General features: G+C 36.0%; 1 protein-coding gene across 7 annotated transcripts in view; it reads left to right on the top strand.

Moving 5' to 3' along the window:
* The window catches only part of ASAP1 (ArfGAP with SH3 domain, ankyrin repeat and PH domain 1), a 144,143-nt gene that overhangs the window by 81,612 nt on the left and 39,474 nt on the right, over positions 1–23,057 (top strand). For 5 of the 7 annotated variants that reach the window (XM_064154285.1, XM_064154290.1, XM_064154284.1 and 2 more), the window contains 13 exons: positions 1,906–2,051; positions 3,931–4,005; positions 4,350–4,399; positions 6,640–6,769; positions 7,510–7,595; positions 8,309–8,384; positions 9,164–9,250; positions 14,271–14,279; positions 14,843–14,943; positions 15,364–15,433; positions 17,749–17,836; positions 18,736–18,784; positions 22,460–22,623. In XM_064154285.1, the coding sequence (XP_064010355.1) occupies positions 1,906–2,051; positions 3,931–4,005; positions 4,350–4,399; positions 6,640–6,769; positions 7,510–7,595; positions 8,309–8,384; positions 9,164–9,250; positions 14,271–14,279; positions 14,843–14,943; positions 15,364–15,433; positions 17,749–17,836; positions 18,736–18,784; positions 22,460–22,623 (1,131 nt within the window). The remainder of the gene's footprint in view (positions 1–1,905; positions 2,052–3,930; positions 4,006–4,349; positions 4,400–6,639; positions 6,770–7,509; positions 7,596–8,308; positions 8,385–9,163; positions 9,251–14,270; positions 14,280–14,842; positions 14,944–15,363; positions 15,434–17,748; positions 17,837–18,735; positions 18,785–22,459; positions 22,624–23,057) is intronic. The other 2 variants (XM_064154286.1, XM_064154289.1) reach the window with 1 other exon arrangement.

Below are 23,057 nucleotides of genomic sequence, written 5' to 3'. Positions count from 1 at the left end.
ATTTTGTGTGTACATGTATGGTAATTATAGAAATACTTCTTTTACATCATAATCAAAGCAGGTGATTTGTGATTTGCAGTCTGAGATTCTTGAGAGTTTCCTGTATATTATTCCAAGACAAAGATGTCCTTCCAGCTTCCTCTTTCTGACCAGGAATTTCTTTATCTTTCCACAACTTAACAGTCTTCTTCAGTCTCTTTCAGTCCCTTTAGAAAATTGTTTCTGGAAAATGCATCATAAAACAACACAGCATTTAAACTCTAAATACTAGGAGATACTGTGGGGTTAGAAGTGTTTCACAGGCAAGGACAGGGGGTTTTGTAAAGTAGCAAACTTCTTGCTGAGCTTGTTCCTTTGTCCTTCCTTTTCCTTCAGCCGGGTACATTTCAGCTTTATTAGTTTAGGACTGCATAAGCCTAAGGTCCTCCTTGAACAAAATCTTCTGTATCTATTTGTACAACAGCTTTTACAGCAAAACAAAATGCATATTTCATTACTATGTGGTAGTTACCTTGGTTTTAATGCCAAGCTATTTTATTAAAACTGTATACTTTTGGAACAGTTCTGTTAAAACCAGCTTAGGTTATAACTCCCTATTAACACATAATTAAATAACTGGCCTTTTGAAAACCTCAGTTTTAATGTCTGATTTTAGAATGCAGCTGGTTTAATGTTTGGCTTTTGCTTTTGGTAGGTAGGCATTTTTTCAATTTTTTTTCCTTGCAATAGATTTTCATCTCTTTTTGGTTGTTGTTGGAGCCTTAGTGCACTGTTTTGAGTACTGTAATACCTTAGTGTTATTGTTTAACTCTTCTTTAGCTCTTAGTTAATGTCAAAGTAGATTGATGCATTGTGGAACATTGTCCCTATGCCTTACTCCCTCCTGGCCTCTTATAATTCAAGTGCTCTCAGGTGATACTTCAGGACCTGCATATCTTTTGGGGAAAAGTTGCCTGTTGGTAATATTCCCCTTCCTCCCCCTGCAACTAGAAGTTGTTCGAGGTGGTATAGTTCTGTGGTTTTGACTGTGGCTTACATTAAAAAAAAACCAAAACAACCAAAAAACAACACACAACAACCAACCAAGCAACCCATAGTAAGACTAGGAAAGTCACTAAAGTGAAATTTTGAATTAATTAATATCAGCAATATTCATCTAGGACATAGAGATGTGGTAAAGCCCAGAGGGCTCAGTGTCAAATTTAGAGATACAAAAATAGAAGTAGCAAAAATTATGTAAACAAAAAAGAAAGTAATAAAACCAAGAGAAACGTTTCAGGCTCAATGGTCTGTAAATCAAAATGTCCTTCATCCTTGAGTTGAGGATTTTGCTCTTTCACAGACTTCAATTTCATCTTGTTCCTGACCTCTCTGTACATGCAGTTTGCTATTAAATATATTGAGACAAGTCTTTGGCTATATACCAATACACATTTCATTCTGTGGATTAACTGGATTTTGCAGAACAGGTGAAAAGGCAATCTTTGTCTGTAGGACACACTTCTGTTTATTTTGAACTTGGAGTCAGATTCAGACTTGATCTCTTTAGTTTTACAAAGCAGTCACTAGTACCGGATATAAAAATGCCCTGTGTTGAAAATAAGAGTTTGCAGTACAGTAGAGAACTCTAAATTACTGTATTATTTACTAAATGAGAACATGTACTTATATTGACCTTTTATTGATCTTGTTACTTATCAGTAGGACTACAGTGTTTTTAATCAATTTATTGCCAATCTGTGTTGCTGAATTTGTTCTTTTTAGTATTACAACTACTGTCATTTTCAGTCAATGCATTAGCTTGTGGCTTTTTGAAAGTGCTGTTAGTTGGTCACTATATTGCAAGGCATAAAATAATAGCTGAATATATAAGAAAAACTTGCTGACCTAGTCTTTTCCTTGCAGATCATGTTCAAAACGAGGAAAACTATGCACAAGTACTAGACAAATTTGGAAGTAATTTTTTAAGTCGGGATAATCCTGATCTTGGCACAGCTTTTGTGAAATTTTCCACGCTTACAAAAGAGTTATCAACGCTGCTGAAGAACCTGGTGAGGAGTTCTAATATTTTCTTAGCTTTTCAGTTTTTTCTAAAATGAAGGTACAATAAAACAACTGAATGATCCTGATGACTGGTGGTAATTTTAGAGATGCTTTCATTATTTTGTCAAAACACAGCACAATAACTTCTGCACTAAGGGTGTTATTACACTCAGCGTTTGATTGTTAATTGGCAGTTAAGAAGACAAATATAAATGTTGAGGCATCGCTTGAAACATCTTTTTCAAGTGATTGGCAGGTCCTTATAGACCTTAGTTTTAAATCATTCCCTGACCTGAAGTCTTCCTATTTAAATGTTCATTACTGTTATGGCTGATCTTTGTCTAAGCTCAACAAATAGAACTTTGCAAGAGAAGTAATGAATTAGGGAGCATGCTAAAATGGTGGTAATGCTTCATTCTTGCTGTGATACCTGAAGCATCCATTGCATAAATATTAGGCTTGTGAGGATGGTTTAAAGGTTTGACTCATCTAGTTTGTCTTATGCCTTTTACTTCTGAAAGCTGCATTATAAAACATGTAGTCAGAAAGAGATTGCTTTGAAAACATGCACATAAAAGAAAAAATAATTCCCAGGTGCTTAATGTCACTTCTAAAAAGTCAAACTGTTGTGTCTGAGTTTTTGTTTTGTTTTCTTACATGCATTTTGAATATACAAGGAGTTTGTGAATGGAATGTCATAACTGGAGAACTGGTTTGAGAGATCATTTTGAGATGATGATCTGTGTGGATCATGTGTTTCACAAAAGTCTCTTAAAAATTAGTTTTATGGACTCAGATATGCTCAGAACACTTCATAGGAAGGGAGCTGGACCATATGTATGGTCAGTAAGAAACACTAATGTAATACTTCCCTTCTTTTGGTTTGCAAGCAGAAAATGTGATGCCTTGCAATCCTCCTATCATTTTCCTTGTTGTCTCTTAGCAAGGAACTGAAGAATTCATGGAGTATTTCAGTGGAGAAATGGAATTGTGAAGTAGGAGGGGCAACCAATTTAGCACTTAACAGGGATAATATTGATGTGTCTGTTTCCTGTGGTCATAACTCTTCAGGAGCCACACGCACCATACGTGTTCAGATAGCAACACAACAGTAGGGTGTTTTTTTAACCCTCAGACTGGTAAAGACAAAACATTTCCACAGATATGTAATCAAATAAGAATAGATTCACTGGATTGAAATTTAAACAGAGTCACATTGGAATGGGCTGCCCGGGGAGGTGGTGGAGTCGCTGTCCCTGGGGCTGTTCAAGGCAAGACTGGATGTGGCACTTGGTGCCATGGTCTAGCCTTGAGCTCTGTGGTTAAGGGTTGGACTTGATGATCTGTGAGGTCTCTTCCAACCCTGATGATACTGTGATACTGTGATTTCCACCTTGGACAAGGGAAAGAGCAGACTTTCCAAATAGTTGGAATATTCAAAGAGCTAGTGATTATTTACTCTTTTTCTCAGTGGCTGAATTAACATGTGCCTTGCATGTTACCTGCCTGTAACACAGCAGGTCTTCAGTTTATAGAAGGCTATTTTATGTTCCCAAACTTAATTTGCTTCCTAAATAGTTAAATATTGTTCAGACGTTTGCTTCAAGAGCCTGAAGATTTATCTTCAAGTGCTTTTTAGAACTTTGCTTTTCTACTATTTTTCAAATTCTGTGTTTATATCCCCCACATAATCAAAGATTAATTGTAATGCTTCTGTCTGATGCAAGTGAATGCTTATTAGTTTCTCTCAGATTCAAATTTATTATTAATGAAGATATTTTTAGAGTGATTGTAACTGTATTGGTGAAATTCAAAGACTTGCAGTAGTTTGATAAGATCACAACTCCTCTTTTTGAATGATAACAGAACAACATTTTTCTTTTTCAGCTCCAGGGTTTAAGCCACAATGTTATTTTCACTTTGGATTCCCTCTTAAAAGGAGACTTAAAAGGTGTTAAAGGAGTAAGTATTGAAAACTTTTCAGTTAGGGAAATGTTTCTAAGTTCAGCCATGTTGTGACTGTTTTCCATTCACCCACGAGATGATTTCATATATAGGCATTAATATTCTGTACATAGTCCAGAGAACATATATAAAATTGGCATGACTTTGATGCTTCTTTAGAATTTTGGTTCAAAATCCTGGCCCAATGTGCACAGGAAAGTAAAAAAAAAAACTAGTAGTTTTGCTATAGTAGTTTTAAAAGAAAACAATATTTTTTGTTGCTATTTTTAACTTGATCTTTCAACTGAAAAGACAAAGGTGTGGTTTTTTTAATAGTCTAAGCAAATTTTCTGTTTCCTAAGGACCTCAAAAAGCCTTTTGACAAAGCCTGGAAGGATTATGAAACCAAATTGTAAGTATTTCTCTTTAATTCCTCTTTTCTCCTCTGTTCTGTCCTTCCCCCTCCGGGTCCTAAATGATAGCCTATATTTGGATACAGATGTGAATATGAGCAAGGCAGCTCTTTTGTGAATCTCTCTCCTCCACTAATAGAAAGAAAATGTTTTTATGTGCTCTGAAGTAAACTGACTTGAGCATAATGAATATACTTAGATACTGAACAACATAAAGTGCATTGTGCTAGTTCCAGATGGCTTTTACACATTCTAAAAGCCGTGTACATGAAAGTCATTCATAGTACAAATGATATGAATTACATGTTCTCCTGTATTGCAAAACTCTACTTTTGAGAGGCAAGAATCTTCATGCAGTTGATGTGACTTCTAAAAGATCTATAGTTTTTATAATACTGTGTTGCTCTACCTGTCTTCTTTGGGTAAAGAATGATTTATAACAGTAGAAGTTTGGAAGCAAGTATAGTTGCAGTGGGATGGTTCAGGGTGCTCTCAAGGAAGTGATGGGCAGTTGCATTATCAGAATGGAAGGGCTGTCAGGAATTCAGATTTCATATCCTTGCATTTATTCCCCTTTTTAATCTTGTTACTGCCTTTGTTTCATTTATGTCTAACCAGAAAGAGGAGGAAAATGCAATAAAAGAGAAAGACCCCTAAGAACACTTATTATCAGCATAATTTTCATACCTACATATTGTACCTTCTGCATTCAAAATTGATTCCAAAATTAAATCTTTGTGAACAACTGAATTGGAAATGAGGCTATTACTTATAAGAGATTCTTGTCCTGAAATAGCATCATCACACTCAGTTGAAGATTCAAAGTAAAGTTCAGAATTGTTTTTCTTTTCGTGTTTAGTTCTTTAGCTCTTGCAGATACTGTGTATTGAGCAAAAACACCAAATAGTTTGCTGTAGAAAGCAACCTCCTTTAAGAAAACTATTTCTGCCTCTCAAATTGCCAGCCTATCCGTGGCAAATGCCATTAAACAGAACTTAGGAGACGGGTATCCCATACAGTACATCTGAGATTTTTATCCTGATTTGGGAAAGGTTACAGTAAGATACTTGTCATGTTGTTGCTTTCTTTTCTTGGAACATATTTCATCTGGGCTTAAGACTTTAAATTTCTGAGAGAGCCCTATTTCCTGAGATTTATTCATGGCCTAGGATTTATTCAAGTTTAGGCACAGCGCTGTAAAGTTCTCTGCACTAACTAGAAACATTATTTCTTTCTTATGGAAAGCAGAGTTCAAAACCAAATACCTTAACTCTTTTTAATTTGTATGTTTGTTCCTCTGGCAAGGAGCAGCTGTCTAATAAACACAGAGTGCTTTGTCACCTGCTTTGCTGAATGAAAACTTCAGTGTTTGTTCTTCTCAAAAAGGCTGCTAGAGAAGAAAGACTTTGGGTTGGTTTTTTTCTTAAAGAAATCAAAAAATCAGTTAGGTTTTCCTGTTCTATATTGGAAGTCTAACTGGAGCCAAATAGAGTATCCATTTAATCTGCAGAGCAGACTCATGAAGTCAAATGCACTGTAAAGCTCTAAAGGCTCAGGATGGTCTCCTAGTTCTGTACTTGCATTTCAGTATTTCAGTCTCTGAATATGCAGTGACTGGAACTCTATGGCATTTAGAGTAGGTGTACACTTCATATGCTGCTTACTGTCTTTATTTAGTTCCTGCTTACTGAATGAAGTTGTTCAAGAAAAGGCTGGATGAGGCATTTACTGCCATGGTCTAGATGACTGAATAGGGATGGGTGATAGGTTGGACTGGATGATCTTGGAGGTCTCTTCCAACCTGGTTGATTCTATGATATGATATTCTAAATTCAGTAGTTTCTTGTGTGTATTCTTTACATGGCAGTACATAGAAATAAAGTCTATGGAGCACATAATATGAGGAAAGAATGAGGGGTGGTGGGTTGTTGGCTTTGGGTTGGTTTTTTTTTTGTTATTGGTTGGGTTTTTGATTGGTTTGGTTTGGTGTTTGTTTTTTTTTTCATTTTTGTGGTGGTGGTGGTTTTTGGGGGCTTTGTTTGGTTTTATTTGTTTGATTCCCTAAGTAGCACACAAACTAGACGAGTTAATGGGTGAAAGAAAAGAATGGCAACATTTAGTATTGGAGAGGAAATTGTATTCAAAATGGCTTTTTTAATGGTTTTTTTTTTCCTAAATAATATTAGCTCACACAATAGCAGAAGAAATTCTCTAAAATGTTTTCTAATTAAAATTTCAGTACAAAAATTGAAAAGGAGAAAAGAGAGCATGCAAAACAGCATGGGATGATAAGAACTGAAATAACAGGCGCTGAGATAGCAGAGGAAATGGAGAAGGAAAGGCGACTATTTCAGCTACAAATGTGTGAAGTAAGAAATAACTTTCATCTTCCAGTTATGACACCATAGCTTAAAAGTACCTTGTGGGCCTTACTTAAAGGTGGTGAAATATACTTTGTTGTTTAATGAGCATGGAGGAAGCAACAGATTGCAATGGCACTTAGTGCAGTGATATAGGGATAATTATTTTAGCAACTCAGTACTAAGCTTGGCATCCTTTATTTCTTGTCTTAGTTATGATTATGCTGAGGTTCTTGGGCTGAAAATACACTATTTCATGTGTATGGTTAAGCAATTCAGGAAGTATTTTTTGATACCTTTCATCCAGTGTGCTTTCTGAAGCCTTCTAAAACGTATAATGAAGTGATGTCAGCAATATATTAATTCCATAAAGTTGCTTTCTATATAAATGGCTCTTTTTGTTAGATTTTAATGGCAAGTAATTTAAATAACATCATAGATGGATTTTAAGACTATTTCAGTAATGACTATAGTAGCATTTTTAAAAATGACATCTTCAGACAATTGTAAAAGATGAAACTTTGTCCTGAATTTATTTTGTGGTTGGGGTGGTCTGGATTTGTTTAGGAATGACCAAATAAATTGTTACATGTTTTATGTTTTGGTTAACTGTGCCAGACTCATGGCTTGTGAGTCAGCACCTAGGTTGAACACAGAGATAATTCAATGAGCAAATGATGTGTTATCGATTGAAAACTGTTGAAAGTTGTAAGGCATGATTATCAACATGTTTTTCACTGTCTGTGCAGTATCTTATTAAGGTTAATGAAATCAAGACAAAAAAAGGTGTGGACCTTCTGCAGAACCTTATTAAGTATTACCATGCACAATGCAAGTAAGTGCAGTGCTTGTAAGCTTTACAATTTTCTTCTTTACACAAGTGTGTTTTTCCCTTTTCTTTGAAGGCTTCTATCATGAGGCTTTTATCGTGATTGCAATCTGCCAGGTGTCTGTAACTTCATTCTGTTAGGCTGTAGCCTTTCAGGAGGAGGTGTGAAATTGAATGGGGTGGGGAGGCAATGGTGGAAGAGGCCAAGGGAAAACCTTGCAGGTTGCTTGCAAAATTACTTGTAGTTCCTGAGGCATTGTTTTGGAATGTAATTTTAGATATAGATTGTTTAATTCTATTTGGATAATTTTGCACTTGTGTAAATTTTAAACCCAATAATTTCTTTGAGATTCCTTGAGGTGAAACTGGTGAGATATGTCCTTGTCATAAAAGCAAACAAACAGAGACCTCAAGATAAAGTTTAAAAGATTTTAGAATTTACTAAGGGGAAATGTCTTGACTAATAGCAATAAAAATAAGATAATCTGTGCCCTCTCTAATTGGCTAATCACAATGGTATATCCCAATGCTGAAAGACCTCAAACTTCAGAGCTGCAAGGAAGGGAGGTTTTCTGGGGGTATTTTGGTCGTGTTTGTTTCTGAACATGAGAGGAACTGGATATGTTGTATTTATTTTGCCTTTTTTTTCCACAAGGCAGTCATCTTTGTGTTATCAATTATATGTATTCCTGATAAATCACAGGTATTTTTTATTATAGTTTCTTCCAAGATGGCTTGAAAACAGCTGATAAACTTAAACAATATATTGAAAAGCTGGCTGCTGATTTATATAATGTAAGTTTACTTATTGAAAAGGGAAATGTTTTGTTCATATGGTATATTTCAGGTATGACTACAGGGGTATTTCATTTCTAACTTGCAAATACAGTGCATTCTATGAAGTTTTGAATGTTGCTAAACTTGGGAAAAACATCTTTACTATCTTAAACTTTATAATCTGTTTTTCAGGTCATTAGGAAACGTAGCTTTCATTCTACTATTAATTCAGTCTTGCATTAAAATTAAACTAATTTGAAGTGGGAATCTACCATTTTCATTTTTCAAAACCAAACTTCTGGCCCTGACAATTCTATTGTTCTATAATAGCACCAGAGGTTTAGGTGAATTAACTTGTCAAGTTCATTGATGCCAAATGATAATGTGGAGTTAAAGCCCACTTGCCACCCAAGTGCTTTTGTGTGCTATAATCAGAATGACAATAATCCCATCTGTTATTGTAATTTGTAGCTAAATTTTTATTAATGCTTTTTCATTCCTTAAGTCATCTGTCAGGCTCATTGGTTAATTAATATTTCAAAGAATAATTTAGTTGCATTTAGATATGGTGACCCATTAAAATGTAGCAGAACATGCAAAGTAAGATGTTCGTTGTAGCTTGCTTTTCAAGCAATACAGACATAGAAGAATGTCCATGAAAATAAACACAGATATTATAGAAACACAGAATAGCTGAGATGGTTGTTGAAGACATCTGAAATTACATGATAGAATGAATAAAAAGTTAAAAGTGCAGTTCCATCCAGAGAGCATGTAATGACAACTTCTTTCCACAGATAAAGCAGACACAAGATGAAGAAAAGAAACAACTTACTGCTCTTCGTGATTTGATAAAATCTTCTCTGCAGCTTGATCAGAAGGAGGTAAATGATTTATACATGTTATTCTTGAGATAGTGTACCTTTACTAATTCTTTAGTCAGAAATTGATTTAATTGCTGTTCAATTAATGTAGTTATTGGTTCAGAAGAGTTAAACTTCGAACGTTATAGCAGATCTAATATTTAGAATGTTCAGCAACATAGTATTAACAAGGAATAGTTTAATTTTTTTGTTTCCATTTTATCTATGAGAATAAATTACCCCTTTTTTGTATTATTCTATATATTTTTAGATAAACACTTTTAATGTTCTACAAGAACAATTGTAATGGATTGGGTAAGTGCTTCGTTTAGCCCAGTACGTCCTGTCTTTGACAATGATAAAGAATGATACTCAGGAAACATCATAAAGGGATGGGATGCACAATTCTTTCTTATGTCGTCTTGTCCTCAAGTCAGATTGTTTTCCTGACCAGAAAGAGAACTGAAGGCTTATCTTTACATATGGTTTCTGTGCTACTATTCATCTGCTAATTCACATGGATTTTGTGCTGTTCTCCTTCCCAAACTCCTTATGCTGTCATAAAGAAGAAAATTCTCATGCTATCCAGAGAGCAGTGTCTGAGACAAGGCAGTTAAAAATACATCAGTGGCACTGGTATCATAAGTGAAGGAGGAAAATGTAATGTCCATTGCAGATATTTGGGAATATGCTTTGAACTAGGAGATAGGATATAATGTATGTCACAGCTTTACCTCACATAATATTGTGCATCACTTTGTATTTGTTTATGCTGATCTTCACCTGTCATTTACTGTCCAATTATTCACTGTAGTTATGTCCTTGGTAAATTCTTCAGTCAGCCTTCCTTGGATATCTTGAATAATTTAATACCACCTAGCAAACCTTGTCAGTTTGCTGTTTACCCTTTTCTAGGCTGTTTTAGTGTTAAGGACCATGTGTGCTGGCACAGCTCTCTCTGAAATTCACGAGTTTGTTTCCTGCTTTTAACTTGTTACCTCAGACTTCTCTTGTCCTGTAGCAATGTAATTCTTTCCCTTTTGTAAGGACCAACAAGTGCCCATTGCAAGTCCACCATTACCAGTCTAATTTATCATATGAATTTACTTACTGATTTCTTCAGGGAAGTCCAGAAGATTTTTGAGACATGACCTTTCTGTACAGAAGCTGCTAGTATGTTTAATATTAAATATACTTTTTAAAGTAGTTAGTAATCTTCTGTACGTGGTGTGAAACTTGCTTTCCTGGAATTCTTCTGGAATGTCTTTAAAAACATGACTTTATGAGCTTTCATGTAATTTCCTAGGTAGAATTGTTATTATGGATCTACTGCATGTAGATCAATGCAGTTAATACATTTCAGGTGGAATCAATTACCAAGGAATGTTTGAGTCATTCTTTAGGCAGTAGTGGTGTTGGTTGTGTTTTTGTTGCTATAATAACTAAATGTAACCAAAAGTCCAATTCCTATATTTTGTGTTTCCTGGATGTCTTCTCTGTTTCAGTGGCAAGTAACCTCATGTAAAATATAGAAATTAAACAAATAGAGTTCTGAATTGTAGACACGTGGTGCAATAAAGCAGCTTCATAGGCATCAGCAAGAAAAACTGTGCAACATTTTTGACTTTTTAATGGTAGTGTAGGTCTTGAAAAAACCTGCACATGTTATATGTATGATAGCTATATAAAAAGATAATGTGATGAACTGTTTGGCTTGAAGGTAATTGAGGTTGTGTCTTAAAAAGATCAATAGTGTGTTTCCCAGATACTCAGCCTAATCCCGGGATACATGCTGTAATGAAAGTTTCTGCTATTTTGGATAAAACAACCATTTGACCGCACTGATGTTCAGCTGCCTCTCAGAATCAATGTGAGAACTTTTGCTCGTGATTCTGCTACATTGCATGACTCAGAGCATAATGATGCTGGCAGATATTGAGGAGCTTGTTGAAACAATGTCTTTGTTATTAGGTATTCAGTGTTTTAATCCTGAAATAGCACGCCAGGATTCATTGCTCATTAGTTAAGTGACAATGAAACTTGAAGACATGTGGCTTGAGTTTCGCCAGTCAGCTCCCCATTGTTGTATATATCTGAATTTTTTATGTCAAGATTATGTAGGAGAGCCCTGCAGAGGGACCTGGACAGGCTGGATGGGTGGGCAGAGGCCAATGGGATGAGATTTAACAAGGCCAAGTGCAGGGTTCTGCACTTTGGCCACAACAACCCCAAGCAGCGCTATAGGCTGGGGACTGAGTGGCTGGAGAGCAGCCAGGAGGAAAGGGACCTGGGGGTACTGATAGATAGTAAGCTGAAGATGAGCCAGCAGTGTGCCCAGGTGGCCAGGAGAGCCAATGGCATCCTGGCCTGCATCAGGAACAGTGTGGCCAGTAGGTCAAGGGAGGTTTATTCTTCCCCTGTACTCAGCACTGGTCAGGCCACACCTTGAGTACTGTGTCCAGTTCGGGGCCTCTCAATTCAAGAGGGATGTTGAGGTGCTGGAACATGTCCAGAGAAGGGCAACAAAGCTGGTGAGGGGCCTGGAGCACAAATCCTATGAGGAGAGGTTGAGGGAGCTGGGCCTGTTTAGCCTGGAGAAGAGGAGGCTCAGGGGTGACCTCACTGCTGTCTACAACTACCTGAAGGGGCATTGTAGTCAGGTGGGGGGTGGCCTCTTCTCCCAGGTAACCAGCAATAGAACAAGGGGACACAGTCTCAAGTTGTGCCAGGGTAGGTATAGGCTGAATGTTAGGAAGAAGTTCTTCCCATTGGAATGGGCTGCCCAGGGAGGTGGTGGAGGCACCGTCCCTGGGGGTCTTCAAGAAAAGACTGGATGAGGCACTTAGTGCCATGGTCCAATTGATTGGATAGGGCTGGGTGCTAGGTTGGACTGGATGATCTTGGAGGTCTCTTCCAACCTGGTTGATTCTATGATTCTAAGATGGACTATATTGCTGTGACAAATGACCTGGTTGGTTGTGATTAAGAATAAATTTTTCCCTCCTTGAATTAATGCATTATAATATAATGTTGGAAAAAAAATGATTAATGTAATTACTGAACATTAAATGAATGGGATTGTCTCTGGTGGGTTTGTAAAAAATCCAAAGCATCTTTACAAAAAAATACTTTGTCAGGGAAAGAGTTTGCAATAAAATGGAGACCCTGGTTGTGTGTGATTTTTAGTTCCTTTGACCCTTTGCAAAAAAGAAAGAAGTTTATACTTGTAATTACTGCCCAAGTTCTGCCATCTTTGACCTCTTTTAGTTGTCAATAGATAAATAAGACTTCCTTCCTATCTCAGGCTGTCTTACTGTCAGAGATGGAAAAAAATATTTCTGATTGGCTGTTAAGGCTATTAAATCATATAGAACCTTTCTGAATTTTGAATAAGTATGGAAAAATTACTCTTTAGCTCCCATGCTTCCGTTCAGGAAGAACCACTGATCAGCCAACTTTGTTCCCTACACTTCCAGGGTCTCATAATGCAGCTCTTGTTTTACTGGTCTATGCATTCAGGGTGTTTATTTGGCATTATGGGCATCTGTGATAGTCCTACATGTTTTTCTGCCATAGCTGCCCTTTGGGCAGTGAAATAACTGTTGATGTAATCTTTGAGATTGCCTGGTTCTTGGGAACAAATTTCTTGGCAATCTTTGTATCTTGGGTTGTGCAGAAGTGTTAGCTTCACGAAGGGAAGTACAGTTTACTCTGTCTCTGTTCCATGTGGTGTGTCTATCTGATGTCTTGGTATCAACCTCCATCTGATTCTATTGCTTTGCACAAAAAATACCCAGTTTTGCAGAATGACTATGGTTAAAGCTCTGGAGAAAAATATTTCAAGAGACATTTATGTAATAATAATAATAATAGTAATAATAATTGTGTAAATTATCTGTTGGGTATGTTGAAAAATGCTTATATGCTAAGAAGCTTGACTTGTAGTGAAGGCTTGGTTTCCTTTACAGGCTTCTATTGCCTATTTTAGTATATATTTTTAATACAAATATAATTTAACAGTTCAAGTTGAATATATTTAGAATCATGTTTTGTGCCTCCTTCAACTATTTATTTACATTTTTATTTCTTTCCCCATGTCTCCACCTGATTTGCTTATTGGAATTGCATCCCAAAACCTTATTTCCTGTGCTCATACTAATAGGATTCTAATTCCAACAGAGGGTTGAAATTTACTTATGACAAATTCACTTAAAACAAATTAGCTGCTTACTTTGGTAATGTAAACACTAACAACACGTTGCACATAGCAGCCTTCATGTTGCTTACAACCACAACTGCCAGCTTTACCAAAGCACTTCTCTCTAGATTTCTATAACAGATTTATTACAAAATGAAAAACAGTTGTAAGGACCTTGAACAAAATAGGAGGGAGTCATCTTCAATATATATTGGCTTTGATAATTGTCAGAAACTGTGCTTTCAAAGGAAAAGGTGATTGCTAAGGGAGTAATTGAAGTTTCTGTTCTTTGTTGGATTTTTTTTTTTCCTGGAGGGATATTGTCAGATGCTTTTAGGTAATTGTATCACAGCTACATTTAAAACCATATAAAGGAGTTCTTAATTATACCTTTTAATATAGATTTGTAAAAATTAGAAGTTAACTTTGGGCCAAATCTTTTTCAATGGAAATTCAGAATCAGTTTAGGTTTGGTGGGGTATGCAATATAGCTATAATTCTAGGCAATTTAAATATAAGAGACTGAAAGACATGTAGGAAACTCTGATCTTGCACTCACTTTGGTTGCTATTTGAAGCCAATGTCCTATATGCTAGGTTGCACAGAATTTTGTTGTGATATTTCATTTCTTGATGAGGAAAAAGCACCAGGGTGCCTAAAAAAACCCAACTAATTCTTGCCTTCTTTCTAGTAGTGTTTTAGAAAGGGAAAGTATGGCTTTGCTGGCTATGAGGGCTAGATAATTTACGTTCAAGGAAGTTGTTTTTTTAATAAAATGATAATTCTTGTTTTAAATTATTTGCTTTCTCTTTCCTCTATTGCTTTTGCCTTTCGTGATCGAAGTCTAGGAGAGTAAGTCAATGTTTTAATGAACTTTGGGGATTTTTTTTTCTGATGTATTTATAATGAGTTAATCCATTTCACTGCCTCAGGCCAAAAGTTATTTCAGTTGACTTAATTCACTAAAACTCATGGATTATATGCATATTGGAATAAATAAAGAAGGTGATTATTAGCATATGGAGTTCCGTGTTTGTATGTATGTTTCTCTAGATATGCATGCTGTGTCCTGTTGCTTTCTGTTTGAAATTTTATGGTGGCCTTTCTAGTGATAAGATTCTGCAATATTACATTTCTGTATGTTAAAAAGTTGTTATTTTGACATTCATATTTGCATCCATACTACACGTGCCTAATGAAGTCTCAGAGTCTTGAACATGCAGTTAAGTCAAAATCACGGGATACAAAAGCAAGCTTTCCTACAGATTTAAAACCTGTGTTAGTTCTTTCTTTTTAATCTTTATTAACTTGAAGTCATGATAAAGGAGAGAAATAGAGCAAAATAGACCTAAAGAATAGGAAGTCTTACTGTGTATGTCAGGAAATGTTAATGGTGTTTTTTCCCTTTTTTTCAGGATTCACAGAGCAGGCAAGGAGGATATAGTATGCATCAGCTTCAGGGGAATAAGGAATATGGCAGTGAGAAGAAAGGTTATCTTTTAAAGAAGAGTGATGGGTATGTTCATAGAGTACGTGATGGAGAGTCAGAACTATCAGTATATTTGTACACTGATTTTTGTTGCTGTCTGTTGTAGGTGCTAAAGACACATTCTTCTAACTCAATTCTAATGAAATTCTCTTGCTGCAAGAGAGTGTCAAATCACAAGAGTGTCAAATCTCAACACAGATCTGAATTTAATATGCTAAATAGAAAAAATATGGCAGTCTTTTTTTTAAAAAGACATATGAAAAGGGAAGCTGTCATCTTTATAAATCTCTAAAAGCTAGTTAAGGCTATCATAAAACCCAACTTACTTTTGGAGAGGCATTTAGTAAAATTTTGAATGCATCTGTTTGTTTCTTGGAATGAATGGGATTAACATGTGCCTTGAAATCATGGCTCGTTAGTGAATTTGATGTTATTGATCTTACCTAGGTTAAGAAAAGTGTGGCAAAGAAGAAAGTGCACTGTTAAAAATGGAATTCTTACTATATCACATGCAACGGTAAGTTACTCTTATACCTTTTTATTAAAGTAATAATAGTATCCTTTCCTGGTTATTCTGTTGGTCTTCATCTGCTATTACAAGAAAAAAATGCCACTTAGGCTTCAGACTGTTGAAGTTTTGTGGAATATCAGAAGTTGGAGAATGACAGGAGGAAGTATTGTTATCCTTGCTCTGTTAAAATTGTTCCTAGCTGTCTGCTGCTGGTCGCTAGTGGTTACTGCACTTCAGGATAATTGGAGCAGTACGCCTGTTGTTACTATACTTTTGAGATACAGGATCTGGTTCATCTGATTCAAATGAAGTGTCTGCATTTGTAGCTGTCTGCATCAGAACAAGATCCTGTAGACTCCTGTCTTAACCACTGGAGAACTAGTCAATAAAGGAGTCTGGCTAGATTTGGTCAGATATCTGGTCACAGCTCAGTTCTGACAGTGGACTGCACTGGAAGGCCAGTAACTAGCTCATGCCCAGATGTCTTTATTGCAAGTGCTTTATTCCTACATAGGATGTTAACAATTTAAAACATTGTAATGCCTACACATTAACTTTGGGAAAATAAAATATAATCATCTAATTAATCAGAGTAAGAAAATGAGAAAAAAGTTTGGTTTGAAATGAATTTAAAATTTTTCAGAGGGTTGAATAAAGTAAGTGGCCTTTTCTTTGGCCTTCTAAAAGCTTTCATTTTTTCCCCCACTGCTGTAGCTTATGAGAGTTGATTTAATATATAAGTGTATTTATCAATAGCTTGATAAGAAAGTGGCAAATGCATTGAACAGATTTTTCAGTTACTGCTCTAAGTGCTTTTAGTCATAAAGATTGCCATGATGTGTGTGAAGCACATGATTTAGAAACTTAGGAATTATTTGATATTAGATGTTAGTGATAAGAGTCTGATAGATGAGAGAATGTGTTAATATTTTGAGTACTCTCAACTGAAAGTGTGAAATTTTGGAAACTTTTGATCATACTGAGTTCTGAGAATCTGGTATGCATCTGAAATATTTTTTAGGAATACTAAATTGTGAGGAGACAACATTAGTGTGGTGGAGGCAGTCCTAAGACTGTCTTGCTGCAAACACAAGTAACTCCTGTTAGCCTTGTTGAAGGAAGTGTCTCATTTCATCACCTTTTTTTCCCCTTTGTACCAAATTTCACGGATAACCATGATTATCAGTGTCTAAAATTAACTACCTATCTTAGGCAAATTAAAGGGAAGTCACTGTCCCTGCATTTTGTGTTTGGCTCTTCCAATGGCTAGGGAGATAAGCTTGCCTCCTTTGAGGAGTCAATTAATCAAATAATTTCTACCTAAGTTGTTAAGGGCTCAGTTATCACCATTAAACAAAATTAAAATTTGTATTGTTTAACTCAGGACTTCACAATTTAGAAGCCTTTGAATTGTACCAATGATTGGAGCTTCCCTTTGTTTCTACACAGCTACATGCAAGAAGTTAATTTGCATTTTTCTATTGCAGCGTAGAAGAAAGTAATTTTTTCTGTTTTCAGTGCTGAGAAGTTCAGATCATGATAGTCTCTTCCAGACTTATCTTTGAAAACTGAGGGTTCAATCATGTATTTACTCCTTCAAGGAATTTCTGCTCCTTAAACATCTAAAATCTTGAGTTTGTCTGACAAACAATTGACAGCGTGGGAAATGCACTTTGAGATTTGTTTTGTTTGATGGGTTTGCATTACTTATTGGGTTGCTTGTTTTCTGCAGTTTCTAATATGAGCAGCTCAGAAGTATTTACTGATAAAACAACATCTCATGTTAAGTTGGTATGTGCCAGCTGTATTAACTTTTATTCAGCATCTCAGTGGCTTCTGATAAACCTGTATAAACCCAAGATACTTAAGATGCATGTAGTTACAATGTCTTAAGTAACATAATTACAGCAACTGTATTTATTCCAGGTCCTGAAACTGCAGATCTCTATCTTTCCACTTCCTCTTTACAGTTTTATGTGGGGAAATTGGAATATAGGCATACTGTAATGAAAAATTGCAGAATGGTTTTGTCATTGTTTGTAAAATATATTTTTTTAAAGTATTATCATATTCTAAGTTAAGGTTTCTTTCTTTAATCCCTTTCAAATAGGCAGGAAGAATTGCCATGGAGGTTTTAATTTTGTATGAATTAAGCAATCTTTCAATTCTGACAGTCAAAGTTAGGCAGCTCTCAAGTATTTTGAGGGTGTGCATGTATGCATGCCTATGCTTTGACTTAATATCATACGTGGCCAGTCTCCAGAAAGGTAAAATAATCCTAAATCAAGACCTTTTTAAAGTAAAACAAATTCTCTTTTTAGTCCAACAGGCAACCAGCTAAACTGAATTTATTGACCTGCCAGGTGAAGCCAAATGCTGAAGATAAGAAGTCTTTTGATCTGATATCACGTATGTAACAACTTCAGTACCCAGTCTGCATTATGTGGAATTTCTGTAAAATGCTTTTCAAGGTAGTTTGAGTAAAGTTAAGGCTACAGTTGAAAGTTCAGCTCTGTATCCATTCACATGCAGTGCCTCATGAGTGTTTATATCCCTCTAGTTTTGAAGACAGGTTGAATGGACAAATGAAGAGAGAACTTCTGTGTGCGTGTGACATATATACTGTTCGTTTGTGACAAGCCATGAGAGGCATCGTATGTGCTGCGCTTCTAAATTCAAAGAGGTGTTTCCACAGCTTAGTGGCATGTGCATAGGCTGTATCCACCAGGGACTGGAAAAGTCCTTTAGCCTCATCTTGGTTTTCCTTCAGTCTTTTTCTGCTATTTGGTGAGATGAGGAAGGCAAGGAGAATCCAATTTCTCTTGTTCTACCTTCCTTTTAAAACATGTTTCCATTTGTCTGCAATGGGTGATGACTGCCTTGTTTTCTCAGCATTCAAGCTCCTTTAATATCCCTTCATCTCTGTTTGGTTTTATATAGCATATATTTGTATCCCATCTAAGATTAAAAATTTTGAAGTAGATGAGGCAGCTTACTCTTTTCAGTCTCTACACATACAGTATTAAACAGCAAACACTTCCACCATGCTGTGCTTACAAGGACGTTCCATTAGGGAATGTGAGGAATAATACCCAGTTCCTATTTCATCTTTCAGTTTGTAAAAAGAAGTTTCTTAACAAAGACAGTGAAAAAAGGAACTCTTTTCCATAGCTATCAACAAAGTATTCATGTTGCTGGCTATGAGCAATTTCTTTTAAAGGCTTCGGGTGCCAAATAGACATTGTAAGAAATATATTGCTACAGTATCTATCATGTGCCAAGTGAAAACCTGTCTTTATTTCTTTCAGATAACAGAACGTACCACTTCCAGGCAGAAGATGAACAGGAATACGTAGCGTAAGAGTGCTTATATTTTTTTCTCCTTTCTTTTTTTTCCAATAGAGATGTATAAAAATCACACATAGCAGTAGAAACAATTTTCCCAGTTAATGCAAGGGTAGTGCCTAATGTCTGTTTTTTTTCTGCTATCGTGAATCTATAAACATAAATTATCTTATGTCATGCTACAAGGCCCTTTGGAAACCTTGCAACATTTACAAACTTCCCAAAAAAACCCAAACCCCAACCAAATCACCATAAAACACCGACCAGCCGAAGGTCCATTTAGATTTTGTGGCCTGCCAGCACATGGTTTGTGTGCAGTTGCTTAGCTTGGTACAGTAGATCAGATTATTAGTATTCAAGTGAAATATTTTTAAATTCTTAAGTCTTCTATGTCAACCCTCTTCTACAGTTATTTCTTTTCCTCCTGATCTTACCTTTTTTCTTTGATAAGAATCCATAGGCAAATATTTCCTCATCAAACATAGAAAATACTTACAGGCACTGAGTATTTTTTTACTCTAGGCCTAGAACTAAACAGTAAACTCTGAGATTTGTGTATGTGAGAGTCCAGGAACTTGCTTCATTAATGCATGTTTCCAACCAAATTATCTCCTTTAAAACAATCTTTCTTCCTGATACATCAGAACTACTTTTTGTCCTGAGAACTTTGCACTGGAACACAGTGCAAAGCCATCTATCTATTGACTTTTAATTTCTGCTTGACTATCCTTTAAAAATTCCTAATTATTTATTAATTCCTATTGTAGATAGTGTGATGTAGTAGATAGTGTGTCTAGGAGGGGGAAGAGAAGGGAAATGTCTGTTTGTGTGTCTGTGTACATATTTATGTGCATATTATAACCTTAGATCTCTGAAATAACCAGGATTACTGTTTTTTAACATATACAATAATAGATACTTTCTACTCTGTAGATAGAGCAAAATATATTCTGGACATGACTTTTGAGTTCTTTTGCACCCTTTTTTGAAGATCAAGAGCATATTGACTTCTGTAGAAGAGATTTGGATAGTAAACAAAGTTCCATTCCAAAATTGTGAGGAAAAACTCATCAAACTTCAGTCTAGTGTTTTCAGGCATTTTTTTATTTTGAGAAGACTTGAGGTGGAAGGTCTCAGTAATACCTGTTGCTTCTTCCATACAAAGAAATTGTTTCTGGATATTTAAAAAAATATTGTGCTCTTCCTGTTCTGCTTCTGCATTTACCTGGAAGCAACATATCTTGCAATAGCAATTGTTGGGAGAGACAGAGATAATTATTGCAAACTGAAAAACGTCCTGTCAGATTGGTTGTTATTCTGGGGCAGATAATTTGTTGTCTTAGAAATACTGAAGAAATGTAGGAGGAATCTGAATGAGAGTCTAGTCCACTCAAGATTAATGAATACTTCTGTTTTCCTTGGTGGATTCAGAAGTCACTCATGGTGCCAGCTTTTTGTTTAGCCTCACGAGTTTCCCCAAAACTGGGAACCTGTAGCAAACGAAGTTTTAATGGATCATAAGGAACAGATGAGATCCAGAAAAAGGAAGTGCACTAGATTGGACAACCTGTCTTACTGTGTTAGAAGGCAAAAGAGTATTGTAAGATTGGAGTAATTTTTAAATTACAGGAAAATAATAATGCAAAGTATTACCAGAAGAGTTTTGGCTCTTAGCTTGACACTTGTGGCATTGTAAAATAAAGCAAATGCATTTATTTTTGAGTGCACAGCCTGTCAGGAAGTCCTGGTAACCAGCTAGGGACTTCTCATGCAAATGGCACCAGCCATGAAAAATGTTTCTGTTACTGTGCTTAGGTTAAACAGCCTTGCTGCTGGTGTCTGGGAGGAGCAGACACTGGGGTACCTCTTGTCCTGACAGTCTCACAGATGCCACCAACAACATGCAGCCTTGGACACTAGGTTCCTTCTAGCTGAGCAAGCACAACCGAAATGAGTTACTTGTTAAAACTAGTAGCTCCTCATACAGAAATCTGAATCAAACTAACAGCTGGCTCCTGTTGTGTTTATTTTAATTGCATCTAATAATTTTTTGATCATCACTGCATAGATGAGTTTTATTCAAAATCTGCCTTTTTAACAAACTAATCAAATTGTAACCCTGAAAGAAATTGTCAGCAAATGTCAGAATAAATGTTGTCTGTCTGAGCTTAATAATTATTTTACACTGTGTGTTTAACCAATCATTACTATAATACTAGAAGCAAGACACTGCCAGTGCTTATTTTTGTGATAACATTGGACTTCATCAGAAAAATTGCAGAAGAATGCCATCTAGTGTGGGTTCTTATTTTACCATATAAATACAGAGAGAGATAATAATAGAAATACTTGAAGCAAATTTATTTTCATATATTCTAATTTCTCTGTAAGGTTGATTTTTTTTTTTTTTCCCATGATTTTTAAGTCATCTTAAGTACAAATTTCCAGATTCTTCTCTTTCCTTAAAAAAAAAATGAAAGATAATATGTATGAAGTATATAATATACAGTGCCTGTATAGCAGCTCAGGCTCTGAATTTGTATTGGAAGAACAGACACATAAAATTCCCTCTGAAATCCTTTGCAGTTTATCTTTGCATTATTATTTCAGTGAGAAATTATGGATTTCAATCTGAAATTCTGTTGGTTTATTTAGATGACTTAGGCATTGTAGCACATTTAGATGACTTAGGCATTGTAGCACATAATCAAAAGTGATGATTTCAGGTAATTGTGAACAGGAGGACACTGCCCATTTTAAATATTGATGTGTGAAATATGTGTTTGCAGTAGATATGAAAACATCTAAAACCACTACACCTGGGAGACTTTCTTCATTAATGTAGTCTTTTTCTGAATTAGACAACATTACATCTGCTATGTGCTTGTCCTTAGTATATCTGTCTTTCCCTCTTTTCTCCCACCTGAGAGATTTTTGGGTTTTAATTAAAATATTATTGTGTAAAAAAGAAAAAAGGAAAAAAAAACCCAAACCATCAACTCTCAGAGTGGCAGGAGGTACAGGGGCCACTGGTGCCTGAAATCTCATTATAGCCCTGATTTGTTGCAGTCAGGAGTAGCTTTTAAAATTTTATGTTGGCTATCAATAAGGTTACTCTGCTGTCATTTCCTCTTTCTTACTCCATTTGTTGCCATGGCAATTTTTATTAATTTAGACATTGGAGTCTGACTGTGATTAGTGCACAGAGACCTGCATTCTGAAAGGCTGCTAGACAGAAACACATTCAAAAATCTGGTTGCTGTCTTCTCTGTGAATAGAGAGGTGCACAGTGCAGAAAGCAGTGGTTATACTTTTCTCTCCCGTTGCTAAATGAGACTTCAGGAACATCTTGGGTGCCTGCTTTTAAAACAGTTAAATTAACTGGAGCTTAATTGCACTCTTTCTCTTCCACAGCTTCTGCTTTTATGATGAACCCGGGAACTGTACTGCACTGCCTTTAAGTTGTTCACCAAAGAGACTTTAGAATTAAGACTACTTTTCCTCTCTCATTCTTGTTTACCTTCTCTCATATCTTTCTTTTCCATCTCTCATTTTTTCCCACTTAGTCTCTCCCACAACACAGTCCTTCCCTACCTCCCCACTAATATATTGTTCCTGGCAAGCTTTCTACAGTTTAACTTGTATTTGCAAATGCAGATCTTCATTAAGGTCTTTATCTTGTGCTAGATGGATATCAGTATTGACTAACAGCAAAGAAGAAGCATTAAATATGGCATTCCGTGGAGAGCAGAGCACAGGGGAAAACAGTTTAGAGGATCTGACAAAAGCCATTATTGATGACATACAGAGATTACCCGGAAATGAAGTCTGTTGTGATTGTGGCTCACCAGGTATCTCAATTTGTTAATGTCATCAACTTCTTGTTGGGAGCAAAGTAATTTCGTTAAAGGAGTGTTTGTAGAGTGCAAACTAATTCTCTAAGTGATGTGTTTATCAGTGTTCAACCTGTTTTTAAAAGAACAAATATGACTTTTGTGCGTTAGTTCCGTTTAATTCACTAAAATATTTTTGTGTGTTGTCTGTGCTTACTTCCAGCAGTTCAAGCCCCTCTGGAGTTTGAACTGTTCTTGTTGCACTGTCTCTAGATGCTTGTTGCACTTGAATGGAAGTTGCTTGGCATCACTGATCCTGTGCATGCTACTAAGTAGAAGTGAGTAATGCCTAGACAATGATTGTGGAAAAGTTGGCCAGGATCTTACTCTGAGGTTTTATCTTGGCATAAGACTACTGGAATTGCAGTATCAAAAACATTCAGAAGTGAAAT

This window comes from Pogoniulus pusillus, chromosome 14, assembly GCF_015220805.1.
Source record: "Pogoniulus pusillus isolate bPogPus1 chromosome 14, bPogPus1.pri, whole genome shotgun sequence".
NCBI classification, from domain to species: Eukaryota; Metazoa; Chordata; class Aves; order Piciformes; family Lybiidae; genus Pogoniulus; species Pogoniulus pusillus.
This window is presented reverse-complemented; position numbering and strand designations above follow the sequence as displayed.